Consider the following 15,218-nt stretch of genomic DNA (forward strand, 5'->3'; position numbering starts at 1 on the left):
GTGCCTGGCTGCAGCTCTGCCTGAATTGTGGTGGTGAGGCCTATAAAATGTAGGCCCCATCGCTTCCAGTGAGCACTGGTCGATGGAGCAGGGTGAAAACTCTCGAGCATTGTCCTGGACTCTCTAGGAATTAACAAAAAAAATTACACTGCTCCGAGTAATTCAGGAGAAAAGCATCATAGAGGTATTAAACAAAATGGTGTTTTTTGCTTAATTTTCTTTCAAAAGCCTCTGTCCATAAAATTATTGGAGGTGGAAATACAGACAGTTACGGGGGTGGAACAGTTTGGAGGTGTGTTTAAACTCCAGGATTAGATGTGGGGAGAGATGATGATAGAGTGTTAGTGTCACCGGACTAGTAATCCAGATGCCAAGGCTAATATTCTGGGGACAGGGGGTTCAAATACCAGCAAAGCAGCTGGTAAAACTTAAATTCAATTAATAACTTTGAAAAAATGCAGAATTAAAGCTCATCTCAGTAAAGGTGCCATCCTTACCGGGCCTGGCCATGCGTGACTCCAGATCCATATCAATGTGCGTAGACTTATAACTGCTCCTCTGAAATGGTCTCTCAGTTCAAGGACAATTAGGAGGGGCAACAAATGTTGATCTTGCCGTTGACGCCCACATCTCATGGAAGAATAATAGATCCAAACATTGTTGGGTGCCCGGGTGTGTGGAGCATATAAAGTACAGGATACACCTCCCTTAGTCTCCATTATTTGTGGAGCTCGCTGATGGCTTCTGTCAGCAACTATAGCATCAGTGCCCAGTGTTCAACAGTCCTGACTTTACACTCTGCACATGGTCTCTCACTGATTTGTTAGGTGAGCAGATTGTGAAAGGCATTCAATCAAATATTCTTTCAGAGCTGCCATCACCATGGGAAAAAAATAAAATATGTCTCCGTCTATAGAACTCCAAATGAAAAGAAGTCTTTGAATTCTCAGTTTCAGTATCCTTAACGTCTTAAGCTCATTGTGTTTTATTGGATTTGATCTGATTCTGCTTTCACTGTGTTCAGCTCTACGTACAGAACTGCCCGACTGCCTTATAAAATATTCAGAGGCTGTCGGAATATATATTTTTTAGCTGGCAGAAGATGTCACTCTGTTCGCAAGATAGTGATAGGCTTCCCTGCAATTCCCAGTGAGGACAGCCTGATTCCTGCTGTCAGTCTGTAATCTTGTGCTTGCAATTACACTGGGGGAATCTCAGTCTATTCAGCCTATAGTTGAAATGCTGTATTATTCATTTTTGTTTTGTTTTGCTAATTTCCAATTTCCCCCTTCTGTTCCCTGGTTCTCCCTGAAGCCACTGCTCTTTTCCACACACGCTAACAGTACAACACGCTCGTGCTCAAATTTCGTGTCACATCAGCTGTTGGGCTGTGAGGGCATCACAACGTTCATGAAAATAGTTCATGACTCACAACGAAGATATACCCCAGTGAGGAAGAAGGATTCTAGGAAGGAGATAAATCAACCACGGTTTACCAAGGAAGTTAAGGATAGTATTAAACTAAAAGAAAAAAACATACAATGTGGCAAAGACCAGTGGTCAGCCAGAGGATTGGGAAAGTTTTAAAAACCAACAAGAGATGCCCAAAAATATAAATAATAGGGAGAAGATAAACTATGAGGGTAAACAAGCAAGTAATGTAAAAATGGGCAGCAAGAGTTTCTTTAAATATATAAAAAGGACGAGAGAGGCCAAAGTAAACATAGGCCCCTTAGAGAATAGGACTGGAAAAATAATAATGGGGAACCAGGAAATGGCAAAGGAGTTAAATAAACACGTTGGGCGCGATCCTACGGCCACGCTGCACCGGAAAACCAGCTCACCGTGGCGCAACATGGCCTTTGAAAGCCGGGAGACCCCGCTCCCAGGATCTACCCAGTTTGAAATGCCTCGCGAGATTCAGTACAATATGCAGATTTGCTAAAAGGTGATCCCGCCTACAATGGGTGTGATTTGATCGCAACGTCTCGTGAGATCGCGTTGGATCTCGTGAGGCATTGTGAGCCGGGTAGATCCCTGGGGCGGGGTCCCCCAGCTTTTATCAGCCACCCTGCGCCGTGCACGGCAAGCTGATTTTCAGGCACATATTGGCCATTGGACCACGCCCTCCTTCTCTCACCCACTCTGTTTAGCTCTCTGTCTTTCACGCTCTCTCTGTCTCTCTCTCTCTGCTCCCCCAGGTGAGACCAACCAAACCATGGAGTTGAGAGATTAAAGTACCATTCAATGATTGAATTCAGGACCAGTCTGGTTAATGTGGCTCTCTTCCACACAAGGCAGTAAATTCAACCTTTATGAAAACATTTTTTTTTAAAAGAGCAATTCATTCTTAAAATTAACTTCAAACTTCCATTCCTTTTCAGGGCACATGTTGGACCATCTGTTCATAGAACCATAGAATTAGAACCATGGATTCTATTGATCTTAGTCTTTAATGTGTTCAACAACTGAACATCATTAACCCTCTAGGGTAGAAAATTCCAAAGATTCACAACCCCTTAAATGAAGAAATCTGTCCTCAGCCCAGGCCTAAATCCAGCTTCTTATTCCGAATCTATCACCTTGTGTTCTAGATTTCCCAACCAGGGGAAATATTTTCTCGATATCTACCCTGACAAGCCCTGCTCATTCTTCTAACGTCCTGAAAGGAAGGGCTCGTCTACCCAATCTCTCTCATCGGACAATCTCCTCTTTTCAGGAACCCGAGAATGAATCTTTTTTCGGGCATGTTTGTCTTCCCACATGTAAGGAGGCCCAAACTGCAGACAGTATTCCAGATTACAACCTCACCATTCCTCCTGTATCATTTGGGGAGGTGGTAGCGTAGTGCTATTGTCACTGGACTAGTAATGCAGAGACCCAGGATAATGACCTGGGAACCCAGGTTCCAATCCCACCACGGCAGTTGATGGAATTTAAACTCAATAAAAATACCTGGAATTAAAACTCTAATGATAACCATGAAACCATTGTTGATTATCGGAAAAAACCATCTGGTTCACTAATGTCCTTTAGGGAAGGAATCTGCCGTCCTTACCCGGTCTGGCCTACATGTGACTCCAATGTGGCTGACTCTTAACTGCCCCCACAAGGGCAATTAGGGATGGGCAATAAATGATGGCACAGCTTGCAACGCCCACATCCCATGAGTGAATACATTTCTTTTACCATCTCCAGTAAGAGAGAATCAAACAATCACCCATGATGGCACTACCATCACTGAATCCGTCACTGTTAACATCCAGGGAGTTCCATTGACCACAAACATAACTGGACCAACCATATAAATACTGTGGCTACAAGAGCAGGTCAGAGGCTGGGAATCTTGCAGCAAGTAACTCACCTCCTGACCCCCCAAAGCCTGTCCACCATCAACAAGGCACAAGTCAGGAGTGTGATGGAATACTCTCCACTTGCCTGGATGAGTGCAGCTCCAACAACACTCAAGAAGCTCGACACCAGGGCGGCACTGTGGCGCAGTGGTTAGCACTGCTGCCTCACAGCGCCAAGGTCCCAGGTTCGATCCCGGATCTGGGTCACTGTCCGTGTGAAGTTTGCACATTCTCCCCGTGTTTGCGTGGGTTTCACCCCCACAACCCAAAGATGTGCAGGGTAGGTGGATTGGCCGCGCCAAATTGCCCCTTAATTAGAAAAAATGAATTGGGTACTCTGAAAAATTTTTTTTAAAAGAATCTCAACACCATCCAGGACAACACAGCCCCACTTGATTGCTCCCCCTTCCAAAAACATTCACTCCCTCCACCACCGACGAACAGTGGCAGCCGTGTGTACCATCTACAAGATGCACGGCAGGAACTCACCAAGATTCCTTCGACAGCACCTTCCAAACCTACGACCACTACCAGCTAGAAGGACAAGGGCAGCAGATACCTGGGAACCCCAGCACCTGGAGGCTCCCCTCCAAGTCACCCACCATCCTGACTTGGAAATATATCGCCGTTCCTTCACTGTCGCTGGGGCAAAATCCTGAAACTCCCTCCCTAACAGCACAGTGTGTGTACCTACACCTGAAGGACTGCAGCAGTTCAAGAAGGCAGCTCACCACCACCCTCTGAAGGGCAATTAGGGATGGTCAATAAATGCTGGCGTAACCAGCGACACCCACATCCCATAAATTAATTTATAAAAAAAATTTTAAGATCTGTAACTTAAGTCTATGAATTCCCAAAGTTGTATGCTCTTTAAAAGGCCTTTCACACTTTCAAACCTATCTCGGTCACAAGTCCAGTATGTCCCCTGCTCTGTCCTTTTGTTATGCAGTTGCACTGGCCTCTGTTGGTAATAAGGCACAAACTAAAGGGACCAGCTCCCCAGATTCACCATAGGAAATGGCAACCCCAAACACTGGGAGATGCACACAGCTACATTTGCATGGGCCTGGGCAGTGGATAATTCTGAGCGCACTGGGTGATTTATAGAGAGAATGCAGCTGCCAGACTTAGAATTAAATATCTATCACTGGATCGCTAATTCTGTAAAAACGCACCTCTGTCGAGTTAAATTGCCTCAGTATGGAAAGTACTTCTTAAAAATTCAATGGTACTTTATAACCGTGTTCACATTTTCAGAGGTAATTACACTGGGATTGTTTTAATTGAAGTTTGTCGATTGAATCAGTTGAATCTTGTGTTGAGACAGATACAAACCAAAACACTCAATTCTGCACCTCTTCTTCAAGTTGAGCGGCTAACAGAAGTCTCTGACATGTCTAGAGGGCTTGAAATCACCATGTCTTGCATCTGTGACTAAATCTGCAAAAACATTTGCATTCATCTTGCGCTCCTGATGTTAAAGGAATCTCTGAGCACATCTCAGCAGGCAAAATGGACACTGGTGAAATGAGATTGTTCGGGGGTGGGGGCTACTGAATTCATTTTGCAGAAGTCCTCCAAGGAGGAGGAGTCAGAGGGTACAACCTAAAGGGGACGTTTGGAGAGGGCTCCAGGGGAAAGGAAGGCAGTAGCAGAGGGCAGCAATAATCTGAGGATTGGGTAGCCTGATGTAGCAAAGTGTCCCAAGGCACTTCATAGGTGCTCTATCGGACAAAAATTGACTTTGAGCCTTAGAAAGAGATCTTAGGCAACCAAAAGCTTGTTCAAAGAGATCATCTCCAAGGAGCACCTTACAGCAGGAGGGAGGCAGAGAGGTTTAATGAAGGAATTTCACAGCTTAGGGCCCAGGCAGTGGAAGGCACAACCGCCAATGATGAAGCGGTTAAAATTGGGGAAGCCAGAATTGAAGGGGCGCAGTAGGTGTAGAGTTGGAAGAGGTTACAGACATAGGGATCAGTGAAGCCATAGACAACTCCATTGAAATAACAGACAAAATATACTAATCTGTGGAGTGTTCACTTGTTATTGTCCGTGTTATATCTTTGCTCTGAATGCTTTGAGATGTTCTCCATTGTCTTAACTTATCTCCGGTGGACATTACTGGGTAAACTTTCTCGTTCTGCCTGCCACAGGAATTGTTTTGGGTACGATGGACAATTTGACGGACCATTTAAAGGTCCGTTGACCTTGGGGTGGGAATGTCCGGTCATGGGGGCGAGCACGACTGGAAAATCCCACCCTACATCCTTATCCTTCAAACTGGAGCTCCATCTCTCCCTCCTTTGTCGTGGCTGTGCTCCTGGTTAACTAATTCAGCGTTGGTGCATTGCCAGGGCTTCCAGCGCCCGACATACTGGTCTTAGACGCGTGGCATCGCCACAAAATTGTGCCAAATCATATCTTCATGCGATGAGCATACTTTATTCATGCTGATGCTTCTGAAAATAATTATGCTGAACACGGTGCCAATCACTTGTCAAAAACAGCTGGCCAAGCTTCACATGTTTCCGTTATACATTATTAAGGATTTTTCTTCTTCCCTACGCTCCCTCCCCCCCTACCAACCCTCCGCTCCCCCCCCCCCCCCCCCCCCCCACGCTGCCCCCATTCCCCTTTCTCTTTTGCAGATTTTAGCCAAAGCCTTAAAAGAGTGTCATGAAGAATCAAGTGCCGAGGGACAACCATTAGCTCTGAAAGTCTTTGTGGCAGGCAGAAACCGCCTGGAGAATGATGGTGCGGTTGTGTTAGCAGAGGCCTTCAGGGTACGTAAGCTTTCTAATCCCCTATGAGGCAGTGTGTGAAAGATAGATCAAAATTAAATAATCTCTCCATGATGAATCACAGAATCGCAGACATTCTCAGATTGGTTTTCTGTTTTTGTACATTAATGAGATGCTGTTGAGTGTAATTTTCTTGATTGCGATGAAACTGCAGAAACATCAGGCCTGTGTTTATTGATGTGTTCTTCTCACTGAAAACTTCCCTCTTCCTGTTTTTCAGTGAATGTGTGACTTTTCTTCTCTTTCTTCCCTTTTTCTTGGGTTCTGTGCACTGATGCTGGCTAAAAGGCCTCTGGTGAGAGAGAGCAATCAGAGCAGATGTTTGTCTTCCCCATTCACAAGCAGAAAGCTCATCCTCTTGTGCATAAATCAGACCAACGGTTCACCGTGCGTGTTAATTTATTTTATTCAGTCAAGGGATGTGGGCCTCACTGGCTAGGCCGGCATTTGTTGCCCATCCCTAATTACCCTTGAGAAGGTGGTGGTGAGCTGCCTTCTTGAACTGTTGTTCTTGCTTGGCCACTTCAGAGTCAATCATATTACTGTGGGGCTGGAGCCACAGTAGGCCAGACCAGGTAAGGACGGCAGATTTCCTTCGCCAAAGGTTATTAGTATGGGCCTTTGGCCTCCTCATCCAGTAGTATAACCACTACACTACCATATCCCATTTATACTGTGAACATTTTCGAGCACATCACACCTAAAACAGCAGCTTGCAATTTCACCATTGGTAAGATCTGCCAAAGCCCATGGAGACAAGAGAGATAGCAGAGCAGTGTTAATGGCACTAACAAAAGGAGTGATTTGAAGAGCTACAATTTCAGGAGGCCTTTCGAGGAAGGGTTTTGTAATAACCCTCATGAGGCTCAGAGGGATACCTGAATCGATCTTCCTGTGGGACTCGTGGAATATAACCGCTGTTTTCTAAGTCTACAATAAACTCGTTTTTATTCACCTACAAGGGTCTCCTGGATCCTTATGTCTGTAGTGCCGGCAAAGACACCGCTATTTAACAGCACTTTGCTGTTTTTTTTTGCTTGGGCGAGGAATGCCCTGCTGAGGCCTCATTTACATCATTTCCTGCACAGACAAGCTCAGCTTGCCAATGCAGGAAGAGTATTTGCAGATCAGGACACCATTTTTAAATGCCACCCCAATCTTTCAAACCCCCCCCCCCCAGCCACTCCACTGTGGCTCCTGGACCCCTCCCACTGCACCCAACTTACCTCTTGCAGGGTACTCGAGCCCCCCACCCCTCATCCCAGCTCTTCTAGATGGCAAGGCACCGCCGGGCCTGAGCCCTGGCATGGAAAACAGGCACCTTGGCACTGCCAGCCTGTCACTACCAGGGTTCCCAGGAGACACTGCCATGGTGTCAGGCTGGCAATGGCAAGATGCCTAGGTGCCAGTGGGAGAGCCAGGGTACCGCCCAGAACCCGACCACCTGGGGATTTCTAATGTCCTGGGAGACCCCCTGGTGCCATTACGCATGGTCAACAATTGCAGAATCCAGTGCTAAATGGTGTCCTGGCAGGTCTCCCAGGTACGGCTGTTAGTTCCCGGACAAATCCAGAGTAGACATATTTAAATGAACCCTATGGCTCACTTAAACAGTGAGGGCGTGATCCAGATCGCGACTTTTCGAGCATCGCGAACCCAGCGAGAGGCCTCTCGTGTGATTCAATGGTCTCGTCTCGTCACCAAATTCTGCGCGAATTAAATCACACCCTACTCTGTACTCATTACCCACTTCCTGCAATAATTCTAAAGGAGAATGTCTTGCTCTTGGTTTGGTTTCTGGAGCAAAGCTCATGGCTAATTCTTCCTTTACCCCTCGAACTGGAAAAATCCTGTATCACACCAATCGTTCCCTTGCTTCCTCCCTATAGGCTTCCTTAGCACTTTTCACAAAGCCTTGGGGCTACATTTCTTCAAACTACCTTTAATCCAACCCTTATTATATATTTATCTTGTGCATTCAGTAATATGATCGTAAAGGTTATCCATTTATTTTCAGCTGAGGTTTTCTTGAGTACAAGGGGCACTATTACAGGAGCAGCTCATTTGGCCAATTCAATTTGCTCCATCACTTTTACCAGCCGTGGTAAATCAAGTTTTTAATTCTCAATTCCCTACATTTTCTGCACATTCCTTAATATCCATAGTTACATAGAATTTATCCTCCTTGTGGGCAGCACGGTCGCATTGTGGTTAGCACAATTACTTCACAGCTCCAGGGTCCCAGGTTCGATTCCCGGCTTGGATCACTGTCTGTGCGGAGTCTGCACGTTCTCCCCGTGTCTGCGTGGGTTTCCTCCGGGTGCTCCGGTTTCCTCCCACAGTCCAAAGATGTGCAGGGTAGGTGGATTGGCCAGGATAAATTGCCCTTAGTGCCCAAAATTACCCTTAGTGTTGGGTGGGGTTATGGGGATAGGGTGGAGGTGTGGGCTTGGGTAGGGTGCTCTTTCCAAGAACTGGTGCAGATTCGGTGGGCCGAATGGCCTCCTTCTGCACTGTAAATTCTATGATTCTAAAAATTCTATGAAACACCTTGATTAACTTTGTGTGTCACTACCCTTATTCTCACAAACTTTAATGCAAAGAAGGTTTTTCTGGAATTAAATTTAATCTAAGATGATGAAGCCATTTCTTTGGATCAGTATTTTAATCTGTGAATTGTAATTCAATGCCTTATGTACTTCCAAACAGAACATAGTCACAAAAAATCCTTTGTAGACCTAACGCCCCTCCCCGTTGGTATTTCCCTGTTAAGATTATTCTTCCATCAGCAATTCTGACCAAGTTATTACCTCGCATTTTGCTGCGCTGAACTGTAGCTGCCATCATGCTGCCCTTTAACTTACTTGATGGCTATTTACATCTTCCTTTTCTACTCAGTCGTTCGTTCCTTGGTCTTTTTTTCTTGTTTAAAGTTGTGCACCTGAGGGCTGATTACTGGAGCTGCTATAATATTCATGTATTATCTGCAGGAATATTCCCATAGAACTGGTGAATGCTATTCAAAGTAATTAATGGGCACGATACTCCGACACCCCACCGGGTCGGAGAATCGCCGGGGGCCGGCGTGAATCCCGTCCCCGCCGTGTCGCGAATTCTCCGCCACCAGAGATTCGGCGGGGGCGGGAATCGTGCCGCGCCGGTCGGCGGGATTCCCCCGGCGATTACAGTCCCGCCGCTGTAAACCCACGCCAGCCGGCGTGGATTGAACCACCTTTGGGACGACGGGACACGGTGGCGCGGGCGGGCTCCGGGGTCCTGGTGGGTGATCACGCCCCGGGGGTTACCCCCACGGTGGCCTGGCCCGCATTCGGGGCCCACCGATCCGCGGGCGGGCCTGTGCCGTGGGGGCACTCTTTTCCTTCCACCTGCGCCACGGTCTCCACCATGGCGGAGGCGGAAGAGACTCCCTCCACTGCGCATGCGCGGGGATGCCGTGAGCGGCCGCTGACGCTCCCGCGCATGCGCCGCCCGGAGAAGTCATTTCCGCGCCAGCTGGCGGGGCACCAAAGGCCTTTCCCGCCAGCTGGCGGGGCAGAAATCAGTCCGGCGCGGGCCTAGCCCCTCAAGGTGAGGGCTCGGCCCCTCAAGATGCGGAGACTTCCGCACCTTTGGGACGGCGCGATGACGGACTGATTTGCGCCGTTTTTTGTGCCGGTCGGCGGACATCGCTCCGATATCGGAGAATCCCGCCCCATGTGTGTAAAACGTTTTGGATATTCTGCACGAGACACTACATGGTACTAAGAATAAGAACCTGGCTGATTATGTTTCCACATTAGCCCAGGACACTGGGGGCAATATTTGTAATTTGACTATATCTTTGACTGAGATGTGACAGCACGGTGGCACAGTGGTTAGCACTGCTGCCTCACAACGCTGAGCTCCCAGGTTCGATCCCAGCTCTGGGTCACTGTCCGTGTGGAGTTTGCACATTCTCCCCGTGTCTGCGTGGGTTTCGCCCCCACAACCCAAAGATGTGCAGGGTAGGTGGATTGGCCACGCTAAATTGCCCCTTAATTGGAAAAAATGAATTGGGTACTCGAAATTTAAAAAAAAAAATCTTTGACTGAGATCAGTCTGGTGTCTATATATTTTAGTCCAGCACTCCATCAGGGCAAAGGAGTATCTCATGCTCATGCCATTGTAGATGACCAAGTTTCTGTAGGAGAATGGCACTATTAAACATTCTGCTCTAAACTCCAGAATTACATAATTAAACATAATTCCCTAAACTACTCCATAGCCTCTTTGAGGAAGCAGTTCAGAGTTCAGGAGCATGAAGTGCTTTGACAACTAACAAGGCCAATTCCTCCTTTGAAATAGCCTTCAATTGTGAAGCTAGAGGCTACTCACAGTCAAGGGGAGTAAAATTGACTTTCATGAGAGAAGTTGCAGCATGGCTCTGACCTGGGGGAGTGTGGTGGGACAGACAGGCTGCCGCGTGGCTCTGTCCCGGGGGAGTTTGGTGGGACAGACAGGCTGCCGCGTGGCTCTGTCCCGGGGGAGTTTGGTGGGACAGACAGGCTGCAGCGTGGCTCTGTCCCGGGGGAGTTTGGTGGGACAGACAGGCTGCCGCGTGGCTCTGTCCCGGGGGAGTTTGGTGGGACAGACAGGCTGCAGCGTGGCTCTGTCTCGGGGGAGTTTGGTGGGACAGACAGGCTGCCGCGTGGCTCTGTCCTGGGGGAGTTTGGTGGGACAGACAGGCTGCCGCGTGGCTCTGTCCCGGGGGAGTTTGGTGGGACAGACAGGCTGCAGCGTGGCTCTGTCCCGGGGGAGTTTGGTGGGACAGACAGGCTGCAGCGTGGCTCTGTCCCGGGGGAGTTTGGTGGGACAGACAGGCTGCAGCGTGGCTCTGTCCCGGGGGAGTTTGGTGGGACAGACAGGCTGCCGCATGGCTCTGTCCCGGGGGAGTTTGGTGGGACAGACAGGCTGCCGCGTGGCTCTGTCCGGGGGAGTTTGGTGGGACAGACAGGCTGCCGCATGGCTCTGTCCCGGGGGAGTTTGGTGGGACAGACAGGCTGCCGCGTGGCTCTGTCCCGGGGGAGTTTGGTGGGACAGACAGGCTGCCGCGTGGCTCTGTCCTGGGGGAGTTTGGTGGGTCAGACAGGCTCCCGCGTGGCTCTGTCCCAGGGGAGTTTGGTGAGTCAGACAGGCTCCCGCGTGGCTCTGTCCCGGGGGAGTTTGGTGGGTCAGACAGGCTCCCGCGTGGCTCTGTCCCAGGGGAGTTTGGTGAGTCAGACAGGCTCCCGCGTGGCTCTGTCCCGGGGGAGTTTGGTGGGTCAGACAGGCTCCCGCGTGGCTCTGTCCCGGGGGAGTTTGGTGGGACAGACAGGCTGCCGCATGGCTCTGTCTCGGGGGAGTTTGGTGGGTCAGACAGGCTCCCGCGTGGCTCTGTCCCGGGGGAGTTTGGTGAGTCAGACAGGCTCCCGCGTGGCTCTGTCCCAGGGGAGTTTGGTGGGTCAGACAGGCTCCCGCGTGGCTCTGTCCCGGGGGAGTTTGGTGAGTCAGACAGGCTCCCGCGTGGCTCTGTCCCGGGGGAGTTTGGTGGGACAGACAGGCTCCCGCGTGGCTCTGTCCCGGGGGAGTTTGGTGGGTCAGACAGGCTCCCGCGTGGCTCTGTCCGGGGGAGTTTGGTGGGTCAGACAGGCTGCAGCGTGGCTCTGTCCCGGGGGAGTTTGGTGAGTCAGACAGGCTCCCGCGTGGCTCTGTCCCAGGGGAGTTTGGTGGGTCAGACAGGCTGCAGCGTGGCTCTGTCCCGGGGGAGTTTGGTGAGTCAGACAGGCTCCCGCGTGGCTCTGTCCGGGGGAGTTTGGTGGGTCAGACAGGCTGCAGCGTGGCTCTGTCCCGGGGGAGTTTGGTGGGTCAGACAGGCTGCAGCGTGGCTCTGTCCCAGGGGAGTTTGGTGAGTCAGACAGGCTCCCGCGTGGCTCTGTCCCGGGGGAGTTTGGTGGGTCAGACAGGCTGCAGCGTGGCTCTGTCCCGGGGGAGTTTGGTGAGTCAGACAGGCTCCCGCGTGGCTCTGTCCGGGGGAGTTTGGTGGGTCAGACAGGCTGCAGCGTGGCTCTGTCCCGGGGGAGTTTGGTGGGTCAGACAGGCTGCAGCGTGGCTCTGTCCCAGGGGAGTTTGGTGAGTCAGACAGGCTCCCGCGTGGCTCTGTCCCGGGGGAGTTTGGTGGGTCAGACAGGCTCCCGCGTGGCTCTGTCCCGGGGGAGTTTGGTGAGTCAGACAGGCTGCCGCATGGCTCTGTCCTGGGGAGTTTGGTGGGACAGACAGGCTCCCGCGTGGCTCTGTCCCGGGGGAGTTTGGTGGGTCAGACAGGCTGCCGCGTGGCTCTGTCCCGGGGGAGTTTGGTGGGTCAGACAGGCTGCCGCGTGGCTCTGTCCCGGGGGAGTTTGGTGGGACAGACAGGCTCCCGCGTGGCTCTGTCCCGGGGGAGTTTGGTGGGACAGACAGACTGCCGCGTGGCTCTGTCCCGGGGGAGTTTGGTGGGACAGACAGGCTGCCGCGTGGCTCTGTCCCAGGGGAGTTTGGTGGGTCAGACAGGCTCCCGCGTGGCTCTGTCCCAGGGGAGTTTGGTGGGTCAGACAGGCTGCAGCGTGGCTCTGTCCCAGGGGAGTTTGGTGGGTCAGGCAGGCTGCCGCGTGGCTCTGTCCCGGGGGAGTTTGGTGGGTCAGACAGGCTGCCGCGTGGCTCTGTCCCGGGGGAGTTTGGTGGGTCAGGCAGGCTGCCGCGTGGCTCTGTCCCGGGGGAGTTTGGTGGGTCAGACAGGCTGCCGCGTGGCTCTGTCCCGGGGGAGTTTGGTGGGTCAGACAGGCTGCAGCGTGGCTCTGTCCCGGGGGAGTTTGGTGGGTCAGACAGGCTGTGGTTGCCCCTGTTCTGGGTCTCCACAATATTTAAAGATGACTTGAAGGCCTCACCAATGCAAAGCCCCTTAACCCCCTCAGCCCAGGGGTAACCCCTAACCTGGACCCCTCCAGCCCCCCCAAACAACCCCAACCCACCTGAAGGGCTCCCCATCCCTCCTGAGCACTGGAGCAGCAGTTCAGGTGCCCTTGAGCTTCATTTCAGAAAATGGAAAGGGCTAACTCGCCTCCGCCCTTCCCCTCGGAAGCCCTTGCGCCAGTTCTCCGTTTTTGTAAAGGAGTACTAAACGACGCCCATGTCACTTCTCACTGGGGAGTTTGTTGACTCCCAGGAGGGTGCTGCCTTTGACTTTAATCTCGTTAATAAGATGGGCGAGATACGGAACTCGCCATCGGGAGTGGGCCGGGTGAATTGTAAAATGGTTTGCGCCCGGCGCGAATCTCGATTTTGCCCTCTCCTGCGATCACTCAGTGCGCTCCGATCGGCACCGGACTCAATACCACGGTTGAATTGCACCCAACATCTGACCATTTATCTCATTGCTGTTTCTGGGATCTTGCTGTGTGCAAATTGGCTGCCAACATTACACTAGTGATTATATATCAAAAGTATTTCATTGACTGTGAAGCGCTTTGTCTATCCTGAGGTCATGGAAGGTGCTACAAAAATGCAAATTTTCCTTCAACAGTGAAAGTCGATAAATATTTGTTTGTACCGGATTCTCTAGTGGAATTTAATCAATAGCAGTGCATCTGATAAGACTGGTTAAACATCGTCTCATTTATATTGACTGAGAGAGTTACCCTTTCAAACTGGCTTCTAACCTGATCACCAGTGATTGATCATGTGTCTGTTAGAAACCACTTTGCAATAAGATCAACACATATGCTCTGTCTTTCACAGATAAGGCAACGCTACAGCTGGCAGCTCCCAAACTTGTGCCTTACACTAGAAATGCGATGTGATTTAATGTCTCGGTGCTGCAGGAGAACTTGAAATATTAATTTTTCTTTTGTTCAGCTCCTTGGAACTTTGGAAGAAGTGCAGATGCCACAGAATGGAATTACCCACCAGGGTATCAGTGCTTTGGCTGTGGCTTTCACAAAGAACACCAACCTGCAGATCCTCAACCTCAATGACAACATCTTCACTGAAACCGGGGCAGCCTGCATGGCAGAGGTACGTGTGCACCTTTGGGAGAGCTGCTGCTTCACCTTCCCCTCGTATCGCACATGTTGCTTGGACAAGGAGTGCAGAAAGGAGAAGAGTGAAAACCAGGGACAGAGTCAATAGTATTTACAGCACAGAAACGAGGCAGCCAGCCCAATTGGTCCTGGCTGATTGTTCATGCTCCATATACCACCCAATACTAATAATAATAACCTTTTATTGTCACAAGTATGAAGTTACTGTGAAACGCCCCTAGTCGCCACATTCTGGCGCCTGTTCGGGTAAGCTGGTGCGGGAATTGAACCCCCCGCTGCTGACCTTGTTCTGCATCACAAACCAGCTATCTAGCCCACTGAGCTAAACCAGCGACATATCCAACCCTATCAGCATTTCCTTCTATTCCTTTCTCCCTCACGTTCTCCCCCATTTCTCACTTCAACCACTCCCTGTGGGAGTGAGTTCCACATCAGCAGCACTCTCCGACTAAGGACTTTTCTCCTGAATTCCCAATTGGATTTGGTGGTGATCTCGGAGCAGGAAAAGCACCGTGGAATGGAAAGGAGTGAATTTGTTCACCTATTGGCTCTTTTCCAGTTAGGACTGTGATGATGAATTGCATAATCTGCCCCCCGCCCCCACTCCTTTGCACATAACTCCCCCACCCCCCATCTAATCCACGTGAAGTGATCTGCATAAAACAGATTCTGAAATGTTTGAATATCGCATGTCTACAGGGGATTATAAATGGGAATAGTGGAGTGAGTGAAGGAAGGGAAACAGGCAGATTTTATCTGCCGCAGGATCTGCTCCATACTTTAAGGTCTTCATAAGAAACTGCAGCCTATTTGTTTCTGAATAATGATGCGTGTAAATGGGTTGTTTATCATCTCTCAGGAGATTAGCAATAACAGATTGTATTTATTCAGCCCCTTCAATGTCACAACACATCCCAAGTCGCTTCGTAGAAGCAGGAGGATAAAATGGATATTTACCCACAGGAGGAGACATT

General features: G+C 50.2%; 1 protein-coding gene across 1 annotated transcript in view; it reads left to right on the forward strand.

Annotated features, from left to right (window-relative positions):
• The window catches only part of LOC140394757 (ran GTPase-activating protein 1-like), a 608,923-nt gene that overhangs the window by 285,862 nt on the left and 307,843 nt on the right, over positions 1-15,218 (forward strand). Inside the window, exons 4-5 of the mRNA XM_072481973.1 lie at positions 6,002-6,136; positions 14,060-14,218. Of these exons, the coding sequence (XP_072338074.1) occupies positions 6,002-6,136; positions 14,060-14,218 (294 nt within the window). The remainder of the gene's footprint in view (positions 1-6,001; positions 6,137-14,059; positions 14,219-15,218) is intronic.

The sequence above is a fragment of the Scyliorhinus torazame genome, chromosome 18, assembly GCF_047496885.1.
Source record: "Scyliorhinus torazame isolate Kashiwa2021f chromosome 18, sScyTor2.1, whole genome shotgun sequence".
NCBI lineage: Eukaryota > Metazoa > Chordata > Chondrichthyes > Carcharhiniformes > Scyliorhinidae > Scyliorhinus > Scyliorhinus torazame.